We start from the raw sequence: 19875 nt of genomic DNA on the forward strand, positions 1-19875 counted from the left end.
GTGAGGTGATGTGGGGGCACCTCATGAGGTGAGGTGATGTGGGGATACCCCATGGGGTGAGTGATGTGGTGGTACCTCATGGGGTGAGGTGACATGGGGGCACCCCATGGGGCAAGGTGATGTGAGGGGGGACCCCATGTGGTGCGGTGGCATGCAGGGCACTCCATGGGGCGAGGTGGTGTGGGAGCAACACATGGAGTGAGATGACATTGGGCACCCCATGGAGTGTCCTGCACTGGAGCCTTCCCCGTGGGGTGAGGTGATGTGGGGCTCTCCATGGGACAAGCTAATCTGGGGGCCTCCCCGGGAGGAGCTGGCACTGCAGTGTCCCCGCGGGCAGGTGACATGGGGGGCTGTTCACCATAGGACAGTGTGGCGTTTGGCATTGGGGGCGTCCCCACAGCGCTGGCAGCAGGGGCCGCCCGGGTTAGCGTCTCCTCTGCCGCAGGAGGGGACACGGTGGTGCGGGGGGGTCTGTCAGGTGGTTGCACACCCGTGTGCGCACGCACACCCTGGAGGGACAGCCCTCGCTGTGCCGAAGCAGACACTGCCACTGYGTCCTGTATTAGCCACGTGAGAAAACTTCAACGCGTCTTCGCAGAGACATCCGCAATTGCGACCGGGTCTCGCCTGTGCCACTGAGGTGGCCCGTGGATGGCGACAAAGCCAGCTGGGAGGAAAGGGGGGCTGGCAGAACAGCCAAGTCCCTCTTAGCAATTTTCCCTTGTTTAGGGAAGCTTTTGTGAAACCATTTTTCAGCTAAAGCTAATGAAAAACATCCTTTTTGTTTCCAAGAGTGAAATTCCAGTGAATTCCAATCTGCTTAGTTCTAAAGGTTAAAGAGAAAAATTAGGAGCCCATTTCAGAAATCATAAGACATAAATTACRTATTTTAATTGCCTGAGTTTGGGGCAAAGGGAACGGCCCGGCCCTTAGATGTACTCAGAAGTACTCAGTGCTGGCATGYGTGGATAAGTCTGCTGTTCTTGCCTCAACACCATTTTTTCCTTGTCTTGACTATAAAACAATGGTGCATTAACAGATGGGAGAACAAGTTTACCAGTTCTTTCCCATTTCCCACCCTTATGGAAACCCACCACATAGTCACATTATGGGTCTCTCAGTCTTGAGATGTCCGTGYAGGGACTGCAGTTCTCTCTGTTGAAGCTTGTGACGGTTTCTGCCCTTGCGACGCGGCTGTGCCCAGTGCTGTGGGTATGATTTTGCTTTTGTCAGGGCTGGTCTTGGTGCGTGGCAGATCAGGGAGAGGAGGCTGCAGTGTGGCGACCATCACTCCAACCCTCTCGTCCCAGCTGAGGCCAGTGGCAGGGAACACCCCCTACATACACACTCACCCTGGGCTTGGTGAAAGATTGTGATTCCTTTAGGAGAAACATTTTTTGTTGCATTGGTAGAGCATGGTTCAGCTATGAAGAACTACTGAAGAATAGATGCAATACCAATGGCAATGTGTTGGCTCTGGAAAGGTCTTGGTAGAGACAGTCAAGGTGTCCAACTTTCCCATTAGCTTTAGAAACCATGTAATGCGCTGTGAATAGCGAATGTGATTTCTGTAGAAGTTTCACCCTTATAGGACTGAAGGCAGCTTTTTCAAAGATACCTTTTTTTAAAAAAAACTTAGACCATGTAGACATTTTAGGTGCTATGTCCAGTGGGAGCACAACATGGTGTGACACTGGAAGTGACTCTGTTGTTAATTGTTCCTGCTGGAAAGCAAGTGCTTTGCACAATCACTGTGGTTGCAAAGGTAAAATGGACACTGGACTTCAAATCCTGCCTAAGCTCCAGGAGTGTTTTGATCTGAAGAATGAATAGTGGTTTGTTAGAGAAGTTTTCTATAATGGACCTGTTTCCAATACTTGCCAATATCATGTCTTGTCTTAATACTGAGGACAATAATTTTACTGATTTATTGGAATAGATCTTACAATTTTGGGGCTGGATAGAAATATCATTTATTGAAAGTAACCAGAATTTTCCTCTCTAGGGATCCCTGACTGTGACAGTGAGTGATCTTTATTCCTGCACTGATACAGAGGATCAGTGTCATCTGCAGGGAGGACAGGAGGAGAAAGGCCCAGGACCAAATGACTCAACTAGTGTTTTATTGCTCTCAGGGAACAGTCTAAGTGACAAAAATACAAGCTTTGAAGACAATCTCCTGCTGCAAGCAGATCATCCACAAAATACCAGGTGGCACCCAAAAGAGAAGTCTCCAAAACCATTTTTGTCTCCTGGATTCAGCAAACGTCTGAAGACTTTCCAGTTGTCTGTGAGTTTCCAGGCCAGTCAGAAGGGTTTCCTCTTCTGGAAGTGGAAGCCCCCAACTCTTTAGTTCTGAGCAACCCACACAGACACTGTCCTTCGTCACAACCRAGAAACCCCACCTAGTGAGCAGGGAATGGAGAAATCATTTGCCTATTGCTTACCCTCCTGCTGCAAACCATAAGGCTGTGCAAGCTGCTTTTACGTGTGGAGGGGCATACCCCAGTGAGAATATTCTCTGTGAATGTCAAGCAACATTGTCGTAATAAGTCGTAATAAGAAAACTGAACTAGACGAAAGCTCCTGTGGTTCATAAAACTGAAAGCATTTCCAGTCACAAGACCTCAGCTGATGAACAGGTAAATTCATGTCCTTTGAAAGCAGCATCTGAGAGAGCTAGCAGATTGCAGTCAGCTGAGCATGGTGGTTTGTTTGTTAACTCATTGACTCTTGCTTTTTCTGGGCACTCAGGATTCCTGCCAAGGGCGCCCCTGGAGTGCCCCAGCCTCTGGAGGGGCAACTGCCATCAGCTTATTCTGCCGCATAGCAAGAGAGCCGGTGGCAGTTAGAGCTGAACCTCTGGGTGAGAACCAGCTCCTTGTGTCACCTGAAGATACACAAGACGGAGTCGGACCCCTCAAACACCCCGTTGTGTATCTCGGTCCCAAAGAAACACAGCAAGATCAACATTTTAAAGAGAAACCTTGCAATTCTTCAAGCTTTCCTTCAGAAGGGACTTGGGTATTATACCTTTACAGCCTTTGATTGYAACTACAAAACTAGGGAAGAAGCAGAAACTGATACATTAAATACCCTAAACAGAAGCTCTTACATGCCATTGCATTCCACTATGTAACCTGAATGTCAGGCTGCATCTAAAGAGGAGACGTGATGCTGTGAAGCCCTGACATCCTAGGAGGTAGCTGCCCAGAAGTGGTGTGGTAACGTGCAGCCTCTCTTGACAGTCCCGACCCAGTGATAACTGCAATTTGGAGGAAACCCGCTGCCTCTCACCAGCCCGGAGGAGGACGGATGGGAAGATGCAGCGCATCCTCAGCTTCTGCTTTGGGTGGTCTGTAGGGAAACAGAAGTTTGAGAGGTCACTCACTAACGGGGAGAGGTCTTCCTCTGCAGACAGCACAGAGAGAGCACAGGAAGGCCTCTCAACCGCCCCTCTCTGTTTCCCACAAAAAGGAGATCTTGCAAATCCTCTGCCTGTCCTCCAGGAGRGAGAGCCTTCCAAGGCCCCCTCTCCTCCAAAGGAGGAGAGCCCAAGCAACCCCCTGCCCCCTGGTGAGAGGGGGAGCCCAGCCACCCCCTTTCCCTGCAGGAAGGGGCAGAATCGGAGCTCTGCGGCTGGAGCATTGCCGCCTTCAGGCAGCAAGAGTGCCGTGGGCTCACTGTGCACTGGGGACAGTGATGACCTAGCTCAGCCACTGGAGGAGGGAAGCATGTTTGAGGACAATAATAATGCCTCTTCAGAGGAACTGAGGCCTGATGCTGCCCAGGTGCCTCCTGAAGATTCAGTCCCGAATCAACTCCTGTTGTGCAGATGCAGCCATGTCCCTCCTCACAGACTCTTCCTCAGTGGAGGTGTTTCCCAGGCAGTTACCAGGAAAAGCAAAAGCAGCTCTTTCACTGCAAGGGAACCTGGTGCATCTGGATCCTCATGTGTGATCTCCTGTGAAGAAGCACCAGGTGACATAAATGAAACATATTGGCAATGTTACCAAGCTATGCTCCCAGTTCATTCATCTTCGGAAAGCATCCGCAAGCAGGAGGACAAGAAGATGCAGCTTGCAACCACACAGTCTTACTTTGAGAAGGGCGTTCCAGCCAGCAACACAGAAGGTGAGCTGCTGTGGGAAGGTGTGCAAGTGGGAATGGATGGAAGAAAAAATGTCAGGACCAACATGGATGCTGATGCGATGCAGCTGAGTTATGTCCCTGGCGTGTACGTGTGCCCCCTTCCCACAAATGGTGAGGTGACTCGGTCAGAGAATGCTCGGTCAGTCACCCCCTTCTCTCCTCCTCCTGTCTGACTGCTGCCAGACAAACTCCTGGCTCAGAAAGTGACTGTTACAAGTGTTTGAAGCCAAAACTGGAAACACCAGAGAGTTACAGGAGCGCAGACAGAGGATCTATGGTCAACCCTTGCCTGGGGAGTAGAAGCTGGTGCAAGTGCTCCCAAGAAATCCTGCTCCACCGTCTGGAAGAAGGTGCTAGTTACAAGGGGAGGAGAGGAACCCTTTCAAAAAGAAATATCCCAGACATCCTCCAGGTTTGTACCAGCTCCAAAATTTGTGCTTGTCACAAATCAGGCAAATCAGTCCCAGAGTATCATCTGCAAATCCCCAGCATCATTTCTGCTTGAAATGGCAGTGTGAAAAATCTGGAGGCGTATTTTTGCAGGAGTATGTCTGTATTAGGAAGAGCTAAAATTTGTTTATATGGAAATAAATCCAAACCAAACCAGGCCCTTCCTACTTTTTTTCTTTAAATATACAAAAGAGCTGTCAGTCCTAACTTGCTCAGCCCTTACAGTAAGCATAATGAAATCAAATTATTCTAACAAGTTTACCAATAATATAACATTGACACAACAGTGTAACTAGAAGAAAGATTTATTGTATTGCAAGGCATTCCTCTGTGTACTTACTGGAGCAATATAATTATTTAGACATTTTTACAGAGCATTTATGATACAACTATGTGAAGCTGTGTGGATATGCAAGGCTCTGACAAAAGCAGTGGGAATGAACACGGTTTGCGACCTGTGCTACAAATAATGTTTCAAATCGCTGATTGCTGGCAAATAGAGAGTTGTGTGACGCTTGTGTGTAGCTGGAAGAATAAAGGCTGAACACAGCCTCAAATTTGCATTTTTATTTGAACTTAGTTTTTCACTAATGTAGGTTTTGGAATTGAATGTGTAAATCCATATATGATGCTCAGATCTTGCAGACACAAAATCAGGAAATTGTAAATTATTATTTCATCAACTCTAGTATGCTGCCAACAGATACTCATTTTTTCTGTATGCTCTACAACCAGAGACAAGCTTGGACGTTTCCTCATGTCAGGGAATCAGAGAGGTGCTGGTGGGGAATAGGTTGGTCTCTAACCCATCCTCCCACTTAGAGTGGGACTGTCCCCAGCAGTAGATCAGGGTGGCCTTGCTTTTGTCTAGCCAAGTCTTGAAAATCTCTGAGAATGGAGATCTCCCCASCTCTCTGGTGACCTGTCCCAGGATGGCACCACCCTCCTGGAGTTGAAGTTTTTCCTAAGGTCCAACCTGAACATCCCAAACTGCAGTTAGTGGACGTTGCCCCTTGTTGTATTGTTTGGCACTGCCCAGAAGTGTTTGGCTCCATCATCTCTGTGTGTAACTGCCCTTCAAATAGTTACAGGCTGCCATTTGGGTGCCCCTTAGCCTTCTCCTCTCAAGCCAGACAAGCCCAGCGGTCTGAGAGGAGAGGGAGGGACTGGGCAGCGGAGACCCAGGTATTGCTCTCAGATCTAGAGCTGGCTGTAATCCTGAGGGACTACCTGCCCTTGGGGATAAGCCAGAGCATAGGTGATGTGTGAGGGGGGCAAGTGGAGTGTTTCACATCTTCCAAGTTTTCTTTCTTTTCCTTAGGATATTTCACAAAATCACTACTGCTAGAAAAAAAAAACAGATGAAAGCACAGGATCTGTGTGAAGACAGAGCTCAGGACAGCACTGGGTGAAGCTGTCGACTAAGGACAAGATGCACTGGCTTCGAATCCCTGGTGAGAATCTATGTCAAAGTTTGCGTGCCTGATGAATAAAAGATGTCTCTGTATGGTGCGCAGCAAAGTTCGGGGCCGCGGAGCCGCCACGGTGGGGCTGAATGAGGGACAGTGCTGTTAGCTGAACCGCAGATCYGGACAAGAGGGGTTGTGTCGGGCTTGCGCTCAGCGTGCTGTGGTATGGTGTTGTCTCGCAGCCTTGGGCAGGGATTTAGTTTGAGAACAGCCCTTGCGTGTATATGGAGAGGTTGGGCTCCACTGCCCAGTGCATGCTTGGCAGCCGTGTGTGACCTTGGCTCTGGGGCAGTGCACCAGCTCTGCTCCCTCCCTTTCTGCTGATCCCTGCATCATGTGGAGCATCCCTGGCCCTGGGGCAGGGCTCACGGGTTCCTTTTGCCTTCCCACGGTCCTAGGGAAGGAGCTGACGGTGCAACATTTCTGCTCTTGGGGGTAGCAGCAGGTCCAGCACACTGGCGGGGCAGCACCCAGCAGTGCTGCTGGCCAGAGGTGACACTGGTTTGTATGTGCATTAGAAATACGTTCCCGGTTCAGGGTGCAATTGCTGACTTGAGCATGTGCAGCAGCGAAGGGAGAGGCCCTCTGCCCAGTCTTGCCCCTGGCTCCTCGCTCCCATGGGCAGCACGGCCCAGGAGTTGTGTGGTGCTGACCCTGTGGGCCTACCTCATACTGTGTGATGGGCACAGGGCACATGGCCACCGTCCCAGTCTCTGTCCTTCTAGATGGTGGTGCAGGAGTCTGCTGGGAGGGAAGAGACTGAGGGCATCGAGAGTGTTGGCTCTGAGTGATGGACCAGATCCTGCTATTGTCGATGGTGTCCTGACCTGGCTATTTTAGGAGGATAGTATGACACGTGGAGGAATAGTTTGGTGACCTGGAGCCTGATCTCAGTGCCGCACATCTGCTCTTACAGCCTCGCCTGTACTGGTCCACATGAGCTTTTTCTCTGGAGTCGAGCGGCTGCAGCGTAAGGACAGAGCTCATGTCCGTGTCACTAGCAGGGCCTCATCCAGGCACTGTGGCTGGCAGAAYCCGCTGCCCTGCTCTGCCCTCTCACCCCAGCAGCTCCCGTGTTCCCATCCTCCGCAGAAACAAAGCTCCCCAGGCTCATAGTTTCTGTGGCTCAGGCCGGCCCCCATCACCCTCTTGCACCGATGACCCACGATGTACCAAGGGTTTAGAAAGACCTCTAAGTTTTGCAAGCCCTAATACCTGTCTACGTGGGCGAGGCCAACCCAGGTCTGACCCGGCCTCCCTCACTGGCCTCGAGTGAGCGCTTACCTCTCTGTCCTATTTTTCCCTGTGGTAAAATGGGAGGAGTGGTGCTCCCCAACAAGCGGCTGCGCTGGGATGCTCAGTGGGCTCACTGCTGCATGGGGAGGGGAAGGACACTGCAGATRGCAGGCATGGAGAGCACCCAGGCTGTGTCCTAAGTGGACATCAGGTGTCTTTGGTGTGATGGGCCCAGGCCTCTCGTACACAGGCTTCCTCTACACGTGCAGCTCTAATGCTAGCTTGACTTGTCATGAATGCCTCAACCCTGATGCACGCTGAAAGCCCACCAGCTGCTGTGCTGGGCTTGACTATGCTTCTGCCTGGGATGGAAGAGGGGATACTTTCCTCACTTGGCCACTGACCTGCTGATGACTTTGGGCAAGAGACTTCATCYTTTGCCTTGGTTTCTCCATCTGCCCTCTTCTCTACCTTCTCTCTGATGACAGAAGCTAACTGTTGTTATCTAGCAGCAAAAGCAGTCAGCAACAAGTCTGGGATGGGACGTGCTACATGCTAAGCCCCAAAGGAAGCCCTCACCTCTGGAGTTCGTCTGCACAAGTGGAGTCCAGGATGTCCTCTTCTCCCTGAGCATTGCTGCATGCCAGCCTCACCTGTTGGCTCAAAGGAGCTTGCCTGGGTGTGCTCCACCGCTGCAAAGACAGTCCCTGACCCATCTATCTTGCAGAGAGGCAGTGGGTGGATTGAGACTCTGTATGTGTATATATATATGTCTAGAGCATGACTGCCGGTGAGGGTACCAGCCACACGCACGCTGCACTGGTGAATGTGCTGCTCATGCACTCACGCAAGTCTGCACACTATGGTGTGCACCCATATACCTACAGGTGAAACCCCCAGAGAGGGGCAGCCAGCCTTGGGATGCACTAACTGGAGGATGCTGGGATGTGCTAGCCCGTGATGAGGGTATTTCTTCAGTAAGCACTGGGCGATGCTTATTGTTACACTTGGTCGCCCTCCACAGACAGATCATCACCAGTGACCAGGCCAGGCCGTGAGATGAAAGGCTTTTTATCCTACTACCAGCTTCAGGAGTTGTCCAGATCATTGCAAGTTTCTCATTTCTGCTTTTACTCTCCCACTAGTGAGTGTTTATCCAAAGGACCTGATGTGGGGGCTCCTTTGGGAGGGAGTTTGAAAGAAACCTTTCTCCCCTTCTCAGCTGCATTTCTCAGGGGTACAGCATGCCCTGCACACTTCTCTTGGGAGCCACACGTGCCCATGACAGGCAGTGCTTTGTCTCTCTGACTGTCCACCTCACCACAAATGTCCCTGTGTGGTTTCTGTCAGAGTCCTGCTCAGAGTGGTGGTTGGAGCAGTGGAAAAAATGGGAAAAATGAAGAGCAGCCTCACCCCTGGCTATGGGTCAGTGCGAGATGCCATGGGACACAGACATGCCAGTGCAGAATTTAAGCRTGATACCCTGGGTGCAGGCAGGGGTGACAACCCCTTGTCCCATGTACTTTGGCTGTCATACCCCTCTGAGCAGCTCTGGAAGTGACACATGGGAGCCAAACGTGCCTCACATCACTGCTGTCATCTGCCAGGAACGAGTGATTTGCACCATCGCCAGGGCAGAGCATTGTTTCCTGATGACACTGGCAGTGCCTGTGACAATTTCCCCGGTGTATGGAGGTGTCTCAGCCCTGGCCAGCCAGATCTCCAGCAAGGCGAGGTGCTGCGCTGAGGGGTAGGATCGCTTCTGCCAGCCCACCCCTTGCTCTGTCTTGCTAAAAAGATCCTAGTACTATCATTACCTGCTTCTGCGTTATCTCATGCTGCCTAGCTCTGAAACAGTGCTCTGTGATTATAGACCTCCAACACACCCGTCTTGTGTCTTTTCTGGCCTGGGGAGTCCTAYTCTATTTCTTTTTCCTCTGTGGATACTCTGCCATCCCTTTAATGAGTAATCGTGGATCTAAACCTTTGATGAATAATAACCCAGGCGGTGAATTTAGAAGCAGACTGGTGATCCAATCCTGTCTTGCTGGAATACCRCTCTGTGCCAGGAGGTTGCTCAGTCCCTCAACACTGGGCAAAGTCTGTTCTCCCAGGTGTTGGTCAAGTGGTAGAATTAAGGAACAAAGTCAAAGAGTTTTAGTGGCAATGTGGAATGATAGAGTTCGGCTCAAAGAGAAGCATTCCCCTCTCAATCCTAGGTCCTGGCCGTGTCCTGAGTCCTCTCTACTCTCTATTTGTTCTGAGAGTCTTAGAAATGGCATAAAAAGCTTGAGTTTCTATGCAAAACTTTGCAAAAAATGCTCCAGTTTTATTGCAAGAAAGTTGAAAAAGGTGCTGCTGTCTCCTCAAGAACTCCCAGAATTCATGCATGCTGCTCGGACTAGGAAAGCTCTTTTTATAGAGAGCTCTAGCTTGCCTTTTCTTTCTCTTTTTCCAAATTCAGCCTGGAGAACGAGATCTTTTCACGKTAATCCAGTAGCCTAGGAAGGATTTGTACATGAATATAGCCCATAATCTCTTCCACGGCCTAAGAGAGCTGCAATGCAGCTCAGAGAAGGTTAAATGATAAAAAAATATGGCAGACATGGTAAGTATTTGGCATGTTACGTGCAACAAAAGATGAACAACAGCAACTGGGACATTATCTTTATTTGCTAAAAATAGAGTCCTGCAAAGTTTCAAGAAAAGCACATTATACTTGTAAACCTCTGACTGTTAAAGAGCCTTCAAAGATGGGCTTCGTGGCTTTAGGGTGTCGCATCCCCTTTCAAAGGCTGCCCAGCGCTCAGACAATTGAAACTCAATACAACATCAGCAATAGCAGGGAGGAATAAATAGTTCTGCCACGACCCTGCTTTTGTTTTACGTCAGAGCCTGGTGTGTGAACGTGAAGGTTGTCGCAGATATGTCCCCCCGCACAGCTACATTCCCACACCCGGGAAATCTGTGGCACAGCCTAGGCCCCGGGGGTCCTGCCAGTGCCCTCTCCGTACGTGCAGAGCACAAGCACCCCGGCACCGAGCGCACTGACAGAGCGCACCAGAAAGCGAGCAGATCGTTTGCCTGCGACGTTGCCGAGTTATGCGCAGGCATTTGATACACTGCAGCTGACGGGGCCTGTTGCAGAGCTGGGTGCCTGGCTGCCCGTCTGCTCCTTCAGTGAATCACTCATCAGCCCCACACGAGTGCACTCCATTTCCCCGGTACCCGATAATGCAGACCAAAAAAATCTCCAAATGCTGCTTTGCTCTTCCAGCTGCAGAGAAAAAGCTTAGCAAAGTCTGAGGTTTTGGCCAATGCTGGATATTTTGTGCATTAATACAGAAAATCGTTTTGAACTAGAGTAGTACCAAATCCACTAACTTGACCATGCCAGCAGAGGGGATGGATGATGTGATGTTTGACACCAGCCAAATAAAGACCGAACAATAGGGCTGTTTTCATGGGAGAGAGTTCAGAGGACTTCCTAGGGAGCTGAACCTTTCACTGGCCCAACCTGCAAAAGAAAAACAAGACAGAGCTCTCGCACTCCGGCTTCTCTGTTGTATAAATACCAGCTTCAGTAAGGGCGTGAAAGAAATCTATTGTCTCAAAGGCTGCATTTCAATGTGAAATGCTCCGGTAAAGCCAGCAATCTTAACCCCCCCACATGTGTGCCTATTGTTTGAAGTGCAGAACAATTGAAGAGTGCTCTAATGGGCTAAAGATAGAAAGGCAGCTGGTGCTGTCCTTTTCCCTGTAACTGAGAATAAAACAATGCCCAAGTATTGTCTGCATTACTGGAGCAATGACATTGGACTCTCTGCCAAGAGAGCATCTAAAAGATCAATGAAACCCGGGTTATTTATAAACGGGTAGTGTCATTTCTTCCCCAAAGTAATTTCACTTCCTTAGCTTTTCCACCAGGCCTTTCTGCGACATTAAGTGGCCATGTAGTGAAGTATAAATAGAACGAAGCCCGGCTGCGAGAGAGAGACAAAGGGAACAGGGCTGATGGAAAACAAAGCTATYGTACTAAACCTTAGTTTGGCTGCGCCTTCGCTTCCCGGAGCTGTGCACAGAGCAGGCCCCAAGGCTCCCTGGCGAAGGGCAGAGGCAGGGACAGGGATAGGGACACCTGTCTCCCAGGCTTTCTCCCCTGTCCGTGGCCATGGATGCTGAGCCCTGGGTGCTGATTCCCCTGGCTCAGACTGTGGGGGGGGATCAGCTTCCTGCAGGCACAACCCCCCAGCTGGGGCATGGCACTTCCCTGTGCCTCACAGGCCTTTCATGGAYCCAGCAGTTGGGTACCACAGGGCCAGAGTTCCTCCAACACCAGGACTTGCTTCCTGAGGGGAGCTTTTAGGGAGCTGGCCATCAAACAGACAGCAGCATTGGCTTCATGCTTGTGTCCAGCTCAGCAGTTGCACTGGGATGCCCAAGGCAACCCTTGAGTCCAAAAGCCGTTGTCCAGGGGCTTGTCGAGGGACAGGGGGCATCTTGTAAGAGAAACATGTTATCTGCAAGACATCATCCCACCAGTGTGTATCCAGACTAGAGAGTGGAAACCTGGGATCAGATATTCAATGCAGTATGGAGAAAACAAAGCCCGTAGCTCCCGGGGTGGAGCAGTCTTCCCCAAAGACAAGGTAGCACCAGCCTCTCAAAGTGCTGTTGGATACTGAGTCAAGGCTGGAAGGTCCTCTCTGGGCATAACAGAATAGCAACTGGATTTTTCTATCTCTTAGCCAAGGTGCTGTGAGTTCTTGTCCCCAAACCAGGCCTGGGCTGGAACCTGCCATGGCCTTTCTGCGCGGGTCCAAGACCAGGTGCCCTCCACCAGAAGATGTTAAGATTCTGCTGCCGTGGCCAAGAATGGAGAAGTCCTGGGTGGTCGTCACCATCTCCTCCCATCCTCACCAGGGCAGGGCCTGCTGGGCAGCCGGGAGTGAGCTACCTCTTTCCTTTGACTGTGTGATGGACTGTAGTGAAGTGGGAAGGTCTCCTGTCATAATCTGGGGATATGCAGGAATATTGCTTCCTCACAGGTGCAGCCAGTCTCGAGCAGGGTCCAAGCCTATCGGGTCCCGTGAGAAGCTCCTTGTGTTTGCTGCCACTCCATCTTGAACAATTGTCACTTGTCACTTGATAAACTGAGCTCGATCAAGTGTGCATCCTAGGTGACCAAGCATCATGGGGAGGGCAAGCTGGGCTGTGTCCAAGCCAACAACGAGCAGAAAGCTGGGTAGATGGGCTAAGAGAGCAGAGCCATGGCCTTTGCCAAGGAAACAAATGCTCAACCAAGCAGCAGGTCCCAGCCCAGTGTGGCCACTCCTCATCAGCTTATCTTCTCAACACGTCCCTAATCTAGGTTTCCATGGAGCAAGGAGAAGGCGTGTGAGGAATGGAGAGAGCAGGGGGCTGTGATGGGATTGTTTGGTGGACCATTGCTCTGTGAGCAGCTGGGTTGTGCGGGTTCATGGTGATAATGTATCTGCAAGGCTCCAGGGCAGAGAAGCTGGGTCAAAACGGGAAGCAAACACTCCCTAAATGGCTTTATGGAGCCAGAGAGGTGAAGCCCAGGCAGGAGGGAGAACACCACCTTCCTTCTTGTTCCCAGATCTCAAAGCACATGGGAACTGTTGCAAAACCAGAAAGCATTAGGCCTCTCCAAGAATGGCAGATCCAGAATACAGACTGGCAGAGCCAAGGCCTGGCGCCGGTTCTGATCTGAGCTCTATGCCTCCCTCACAGCCTCCAAGGCAGCTCTGGGTCTTGATTTCCAATGGTTGTTACCCCCTATTGCCCCTGAAAAGTGCTAATTGCAAAGACCTAGCAGAGTCTCTGGGCTGAGGCATCCTGCACATGGTTGTCTGTGCCCTTGGCAGCTTCCGTCTCCGCATGCTTTGGGAATATGACCACGGCTCTCCTGGCCCACCGTGCTGGTGCTTTGCCCAGTTGCRGGCCCTGCGGGGAAGCAGTGTCCTGCAGAGGCCCAGCTGCTGAAGAAGTTATCCTTCTGAGAGCCATCTGGAGCTCCTGGCAGGCCTTGCCACACATGGGCCATGGTTCCTGGTGGGCTACGGCAGCTCTAGGTTTGGCCTTTTTGTGCTTGTGCCAATACATGCCTCCTGAGCTGTTATTTGCCGACTCCATGCCCAGGCCTGGCCCATTTCCTGAGGTGATGCATGCTTCAGGCAGATGCCAGTCTCTGAGACTGGCTCGTGAACCTGAGGCCAACAGTCCTGGCCATAGGAAGGACAGCCTAAATGCTGGGGAGCCCCGTGGGGTTCTCACCACTGTGCGTGTGCAATAACAAGCCTTAGCTCAGCCCAAGGCTGAGGAGTAATTATCCACCGTGGTCCTCTCCGTGCTGGGAGCCCGACGCTGGCCTTGCATGCAGACCAACATACACCAGCTGCTGTTTCCCCTCGTACCCCTCCTCTATGGGAACTCTCCTATTTTATTCCCTTGCTGGCAGAGTAGCAGGGCAAAAATTCCCTTCAAACAAAAAGGACTTCCTGGCTGGAAACAGATAACTGCTTTGTTAAAGCACTGGAAAGGACCCATGGTGTGATCATCTGTCTCAAGTGAACTAGCCCTGCCTTACAGCTGCCAGCTAGCCTTTTACCATTCATTTCCTCTATCTTTTTCAAGGTTTCTTCTGCCTTGTTGCTGTGTGCCAGGGCCTGTCCCAGCAAGCTAGCTACAGTCGAGGTGCTGTTAAGTGTTCAAATGAACGGGGCAAGAGCCTCTTTTCTCTCATCTCTTTTTGAAACGCATTGGCAAAACCTCAAGCATCTTTGCTGGAGCCAGCTCACACATTACTACAATGAGCAGAATGATTTTTGCAATGTTCAGTTCAACCTTCATTCTTAAATGGAACCTGGATCTTTTCAGTGCCAATCTCTCTGGAGAAAAAAAATCACAAGAAACTCAAAGCTGGTAAATTCAAAATGAGCAAACAAAAGCTCCCCAGTTTTCCTAGTCTCCAGGTCATCTTGCTGTCTCTGATATTCATTTTGAGACTCTTTTCTTCTCGCATGCTCCCAGGTGCATGTAGCAGTGCCGCTGCACTGGAAGCGAGGTGCCAAGAGGCTCAGCCCTCAGCACCCTCGTGCTGCAGAAGCCTCGTGCCGTAATGAGCTGATTCCCACAGCACTGAGGCACTCGCTGAAGCAGCAAGTTCACATACTTTACCAAAGGTTTATAAAGGCAGCACCTCATCCGTGGCCAAAGGGCAGCCCGCTCAGGATGGAGGTGAGAGCATATTCCTGATGTGGTATGTCCAGGCAGCAGGGGACACAGGTGCCAGAAGGGCCCAGGGAGCAGAGATGAAGGGATTCAGCGCTGTGCCCCATCTCGAGCCCTGTGGGTGCCTCTTTTGGCTCCCTGCAGCAGCGTCAATGCTGCATCCCTGTTCTTGCGCTGCTCCTTCCCAGCCATGCGGGCCTTGAGAGCAAGTCTCACAGACCCCCTCTAAAGCTGACACCATCACACCAAGACCACCACCTCTTCTCCTCTCTAACAAGGAGCCAGACCTGATTCTTCTGCCTGCAAATTCAAGAATAACCCTGCTGATGTTGAGGGATGCATTAAAAGCAGAGCTGGGATTGTGGTTGCTGTCTCTCCCTCTGGTGGAATGTGGCTGTGGGGAAGGAAGATAACATGAAAACGGTCCCTGGTGCACGCTGTAACCCAGACTCTGTCCCAGTCCCAGAAGACAGGATTGCTTTTTGGTGAAAAAGTGCTTCCTAGAAAACGCATCCAGGATTTTGGTGTTTGCTTTGGAGGGAGCCTTGCAGCAGCAGGCTTGTGTGGCCAGGCTGAGCCAGAGGGAGATCATCAGACTGGCAGCGCTGGCCTGTCACCTTCGCCTGTCTCCCTGTAAGTAGACATTCTCGCTCAATGGAAATATGCCTGAAATAGTCCCTTTGCAGATTGTCTCTATCTAATCAGCCGCCTTCGCACTCCCCTCCAGTGCATTTCAGGGAGCTGATAGTGCTGATATGTTAAGTGTAGAAACCTCTAGCGAACTGTCCGACACATAGAGTAATTCTCCTTCCTGCCACTTATCAGAACATGCTAATGGGAAACATTCCTCCTGTGGGGTCAGGGAGCGGCCCTGGGATTTCGCTGGAGAGGATGGCTGGGCTCTCGGCACCCTCCTGGTTCTCCCGAGATCGGGTAGGAGCTGATCTGGCTGCAAAATGCTGCTCAGTGAAGGGGCAGCTCTGTAGTCTAGTGCTGGTGGTGTCATATCCCATGGAGAGAGGCTTCTCCCGTCCTCAGGGGCAAAATTGAGGACTCCCTCTTCCATCATGCCATGGGATCCCAAMAGGTCAAGCACAGAGCCGTAGGGGGACAAATGGCACATCTACGGCCAAGGGAGACGTTTCTGCGGCTGGGGATGGTTGCACAGGGCAGGTGAAACATTCAGGCAAACGGCTTGCTTCAGGCACTAACCACCTAAAGCAAGTTCCTCTCTGCTCAGGCTAGAGGCCATGGACTCCTAGTTATGCCTGCAGGGTTTCATGGGAGCTTCATACAAACTTCCTTCCATAGCTGCTGCACTCAGGATGCCCATGTTACACCTGTCTGAGCAGGACACAGCACGGGCCTTCCCAGGAATATGAGGATGAGCTTCCTACCCCACTGAAAACCACATCACAACCTCCAGCTTAGAAAACCTCCGAACCCAAAGGAAGTACATTTCAGCAGCTGCTGGAGTGACCATTCCACATTTCCCTTTCTATAGATCTGCTTGGCCTTTGATGGACCCTGCTGGAACATCTTCAAAGAGGGAGAGAAACTACGGCTAACAGAAGGAACTGTAGAAGGAATCTCCGAAAATAAAATCGCTTTAAAGATAAGGCAGGGGAGGGGGTGAGCAGAGCACGGGGTGGGTACATGCCCTGAGAAGAATGTGTGAGGCTGGGCCAGCTGGTGGGCCTGGGCCGAGAGCTCATCCCACTGCTGGGGCACTCGTGGCAAAGGTACTTGGCACCGGACCCACCAAAGGCCTTAGGCCCCACCAGGATGTGGGTGGAAATCTGACTCCGAGCTCGTGACAGTGAGGCTGAAGACCACCGGGCTAACCTCAGAGGAACCCATGGTCAACCAAGGCCTGTTTGCACCACGTTGTTCTTCAGGATGCTACCCTGCTTTTGCTGCCCCTCACCACTGCCATCTTGGCACAGTTGAACACAGTGGTGCCTCTTGGACACCATGGCCAAGTAGGGTCTCAGTGCCAGCATCCCCCGACTGTCTCCCCAAGAGAATGCAGCGGACACATCTGTGTGTGCCCATGGTGTCCAGCTCTGCACTGTGAACTTAGGCTATTCCCAGATCTGGATGAGGACATGAACTGCTGACCACCAGCCTGGTGGGAGAGTGCCCTCACAGGACATGGAGATGTGGGATAACATCCTGCTTTATCCTAATGGGCTCAAAGTCACCTTGTTCGCGCCGAAGGAGTGTGCCCTGTGCACCAGGGAAGACGAGCACTGTGAAAAGCCATAACTTTACACTGCACAGTCAATGAGGACAGTGTTGACCTGTCCCTGAGCATGGCCATCCTTCTCCCTGGGGGCTCAACCCATAAGGAAAGAGTCTGGCCCCCCTCCACCCATAAATCTCACAGTATTCACTGCAAAGCAGGGTGGGAGGGCAGAGGGCCTGTGTGTTGCTGGAGGGCTGCAGGGCTGTGGGAAGGATGCTCCCCAGGATGAGACCGGGATGCCCAGACTCGCATGCTGCCATGGGTGCTTTGAGTGTTGGTTGTGGCAGAAAACCATACCTGTCTGCTGGCCAGCCCCTGCACCGGCAGCTGCTCTGTGTAACAAATCCCTAGTCACCCTGTGCCTCGGTTTCCCCTTCAGCTCGGTACTGAGGTACCCTCAGGCTGAAGAGAGACGTGACTGTGAGAGAAACCACCCGAGCTGGGACGGCAGGGCCCAGGTGCTGGGCACCTGCGTACGGCTCGCAGGTTGCCTGGCTGTAGCTAGACTGCTTCTGGCTTTGGAGGTTGCTGCAGCTCATTTCACATGTGTCAGTGTTGTGCTGTGCTGTGTGTGGTGTCTTTGGGGGAAATCCAGCAGCCTCGCTGTCAAGAGAGTCTTTTAATCTGGCCTGGCCGTGAACCAAGCTTGCTCTTTGCAGCCAGGTGGGCTCTGGGAGGGCAGGACCCAGGGGTTACAGCTGGGCAGATTTTGCTAAGGGCTGAGCTAGGTGTGGACCCACTGCAGCGGGGCAGGGCTGGGGGCTCGAGCCCTGCCCTTCCCAGCAGTGCACGTGCCCCTCTGGGGCTGAGCCCCACAGGGCCACTGTGGCTCRGGGGAAGAATCAGGCCCCTCTTAGAAAACTGTTGAGTTTCATTTGCCTGTAACTCAAAAAGCAAATTCTGGCGTTCATGAAATCTGCTGTTAAATGCAGGAAGCAGCTGATATTCCTTGGTAAATAAGGCAAGCCCTTGGAGAAGAAGGTAACATGGTAGAAGAGGCTGAGCCCTGGGATCCTTCCTCTCGTCCTGGAGAACGTGGCCATGGAAAGACTGAACCGGAGCCGAGGGAGAGGTTCGGCTGTTCACGGCTTGGAGAGCACGTCAGTGGTGCCGGTCTCCACCAGGCAGTGGTTCCTCTGGCAGGGGCACGAGGAAGAAAGCAGAATCGCTCAGGTGCAGGAGGAGCAGCAGCAAAGTTCTCGTTCCTCAGCTCCTCTACAGAGCAGGCAGACTCGGACAGCCTTGGAGAGCTGCGCTGCCTCCAAAGCTGGAGCCTCTCGCTCTGCCTTTGTACTCGCCTGACAATACAGRAGTAAAAATAACCAGGCTGCATTTGCAGAGAGATAAAAGCGAAGTTTGCCTTTTGTGTCTCTCCGGGCAGTGGGACAGCAGCACCAATGGAGCTGTGGGGACATGACACATGGGAATTTCTGACATATCTTTTCCCACTCTGACCTTGACAGACACAATAAAAAGGGGCTTTGCTGCACACACACAGCCACTCAGTCCTGTCGCCGAGGTTAGTAATAAAGAGCATGTCTGTGCGCACGCTTGTCCTGTGCTACTAACCCGCTTCACCTTTGCAGCGTAGCCGTTTCCAGAGGACAGGGGCTCTCGGGCTGACTCTGGCGGTACAGGGGAGGGCAGGACAGACCTTAATCGAGAGCATTTGTGCTGAGATCCGTGCGCTTTGCCGAGTGACTGGCTAGCAGCGCGGGTTACAACGGTTGTGATAGCTAYGGCGTTTTGGAGTTCTGCTGTGTGCTGTCGTATTAGATGGATAATAGAAAGCAGTATCGTAAAAGCGTTTTTCCGAGCAGCTGTCACTGCGGTCCTCTAGAAGGGATTTTTCAAGGCTTAATGCTTCCACCCTCGCTTTTATTGTTCTGCAGTATTTCTCTGAAATGAGGACTCAGGTCTTTACCTGGGTTTTGTGCAGGGCACTGGTGCTCCAACAGGTCTGTAAACTTGCAATAGTTTTTGGCTGAGTTTATCAAGAAAAGGGGTGTTGGACTCTGATGACGCCCAAAATGTGAATATGGATTTCAACACTAAAGTGATGCAGGGCACGGAGCTGGGACTTGCAGTGCAGGGCAGATCGGTAATTGCATTATTATTACAGTTATTAATAGCTAGTATTGTTGTTGCTGTCTTCTCTTGCTCTCTAAAATTAAAAGCGTGTTTGGCAATTGCATTTCTCTTGGTCGGCAGCCCACTGCTGGGCACTTTCTCTGTGCACTGACTCCTTCTCCTTTCCCTCCTTTCAGCATTCAGGTGCCTTTCACTCTTCCGTTGCTGTTGGCAAGCCTTCTCCCTCCAGCCGGGCAAGATGGCTATGCTAGACATGAGCGAGTTTGGGGAGGCTGCTGAATACCTCCGGAAAAGCTACACAGAGCAGCTGAAGCTTCAGACAATTCCATTTGATGGTAAGCCCCAAGGAAGCTTGCAGCCAGTAGGCACAGACCCCAAGGGAACCCTTGGCCATGGCTCTCTCTGTAGAGCATCCCCGTCCCCTTACCAGTGCAGCTGAGCCTGACAGGGCTTGTGATACAGGAACTGGTATCGTAGGAGCTGGAGACTTGCCCCCACCACCCTGGAGGACAAGAAGAACTCAGAAGTAGGAAAAGCAGGGTTTTGACTGTCCCCTCATAGTCTGCTGAGGTGCAAGGAGAAGGCAGGTCTTCGTCTTCCCCAGCCCCCTGKGGCAGCCAGAAGGACGGAGGGAGATAGGCTGAATGCGTAGTGGCATGGCAAAGCTGTCTCCAGCTCCATCTCGTTTTGGAGGTGTACAGARCTTGCTCCACAGCCCTCCCGTTGTGTCCCAGCCACCCCACTGTATTGCAGCTGGGTTTTTTGCTGCCCACAGTGTTACTGGGCATCAGGAACAAGCACATGCTCAACAAGCATTGCACCTATCTCAACACAGCAAATGAGGAACAACTTAAGAAGTAAGATTTTTGCTTCCTCTAAACTGCATTTTCCTCATGACATTCCAAATGCAAGTACACATTAATGCAAGTACACTGCTGTCAACGTAAAACTTGACTCAGGCAAGTTAAATAG

General features: G+C 51.5%; 1 protein-coding gene across 1 annotated transcript in view; it reads left to right on the top strand.

Annotated features, from left to right (window-relative positions):
* Positions 1–6048: 6048 nt before the first annotated feature.
* Positions 6049–19875, top strand: part of MYH7B (myosin heavy chain 7B) — a 45650-nt gene continuing 31823 nt past the window's right edge. The window contains exons 1-2 of the mRNA XM_026076790.1: positions 6049–6059; positions 19080–19238. Coding sequence (XP_025932575.1) covers positions 19142–19238 — 97 coding nt within the window. The 5' untranslated portion in view covers positions 6049–6059; positions 19080–19141. The remainder of the gene's footprint in view (positions 6060–19079; positions 19239–19875) is intronic.

This window comes from Apteryx rowi, unplaced genomic scaffold, assembly GCF_003343035.1.
Source record: "Apteryx rowi isolate R43461 unplaced genomic scaffold, aptRow1 scaffold_44, whole genome shotgun sequence".
NCBI classification, from domain to species: Eukaryota; Metazoa; Chordata; class Aves; order Apterygiformes; family Apterygidae; genus Apteryx; species Apteryx rowi.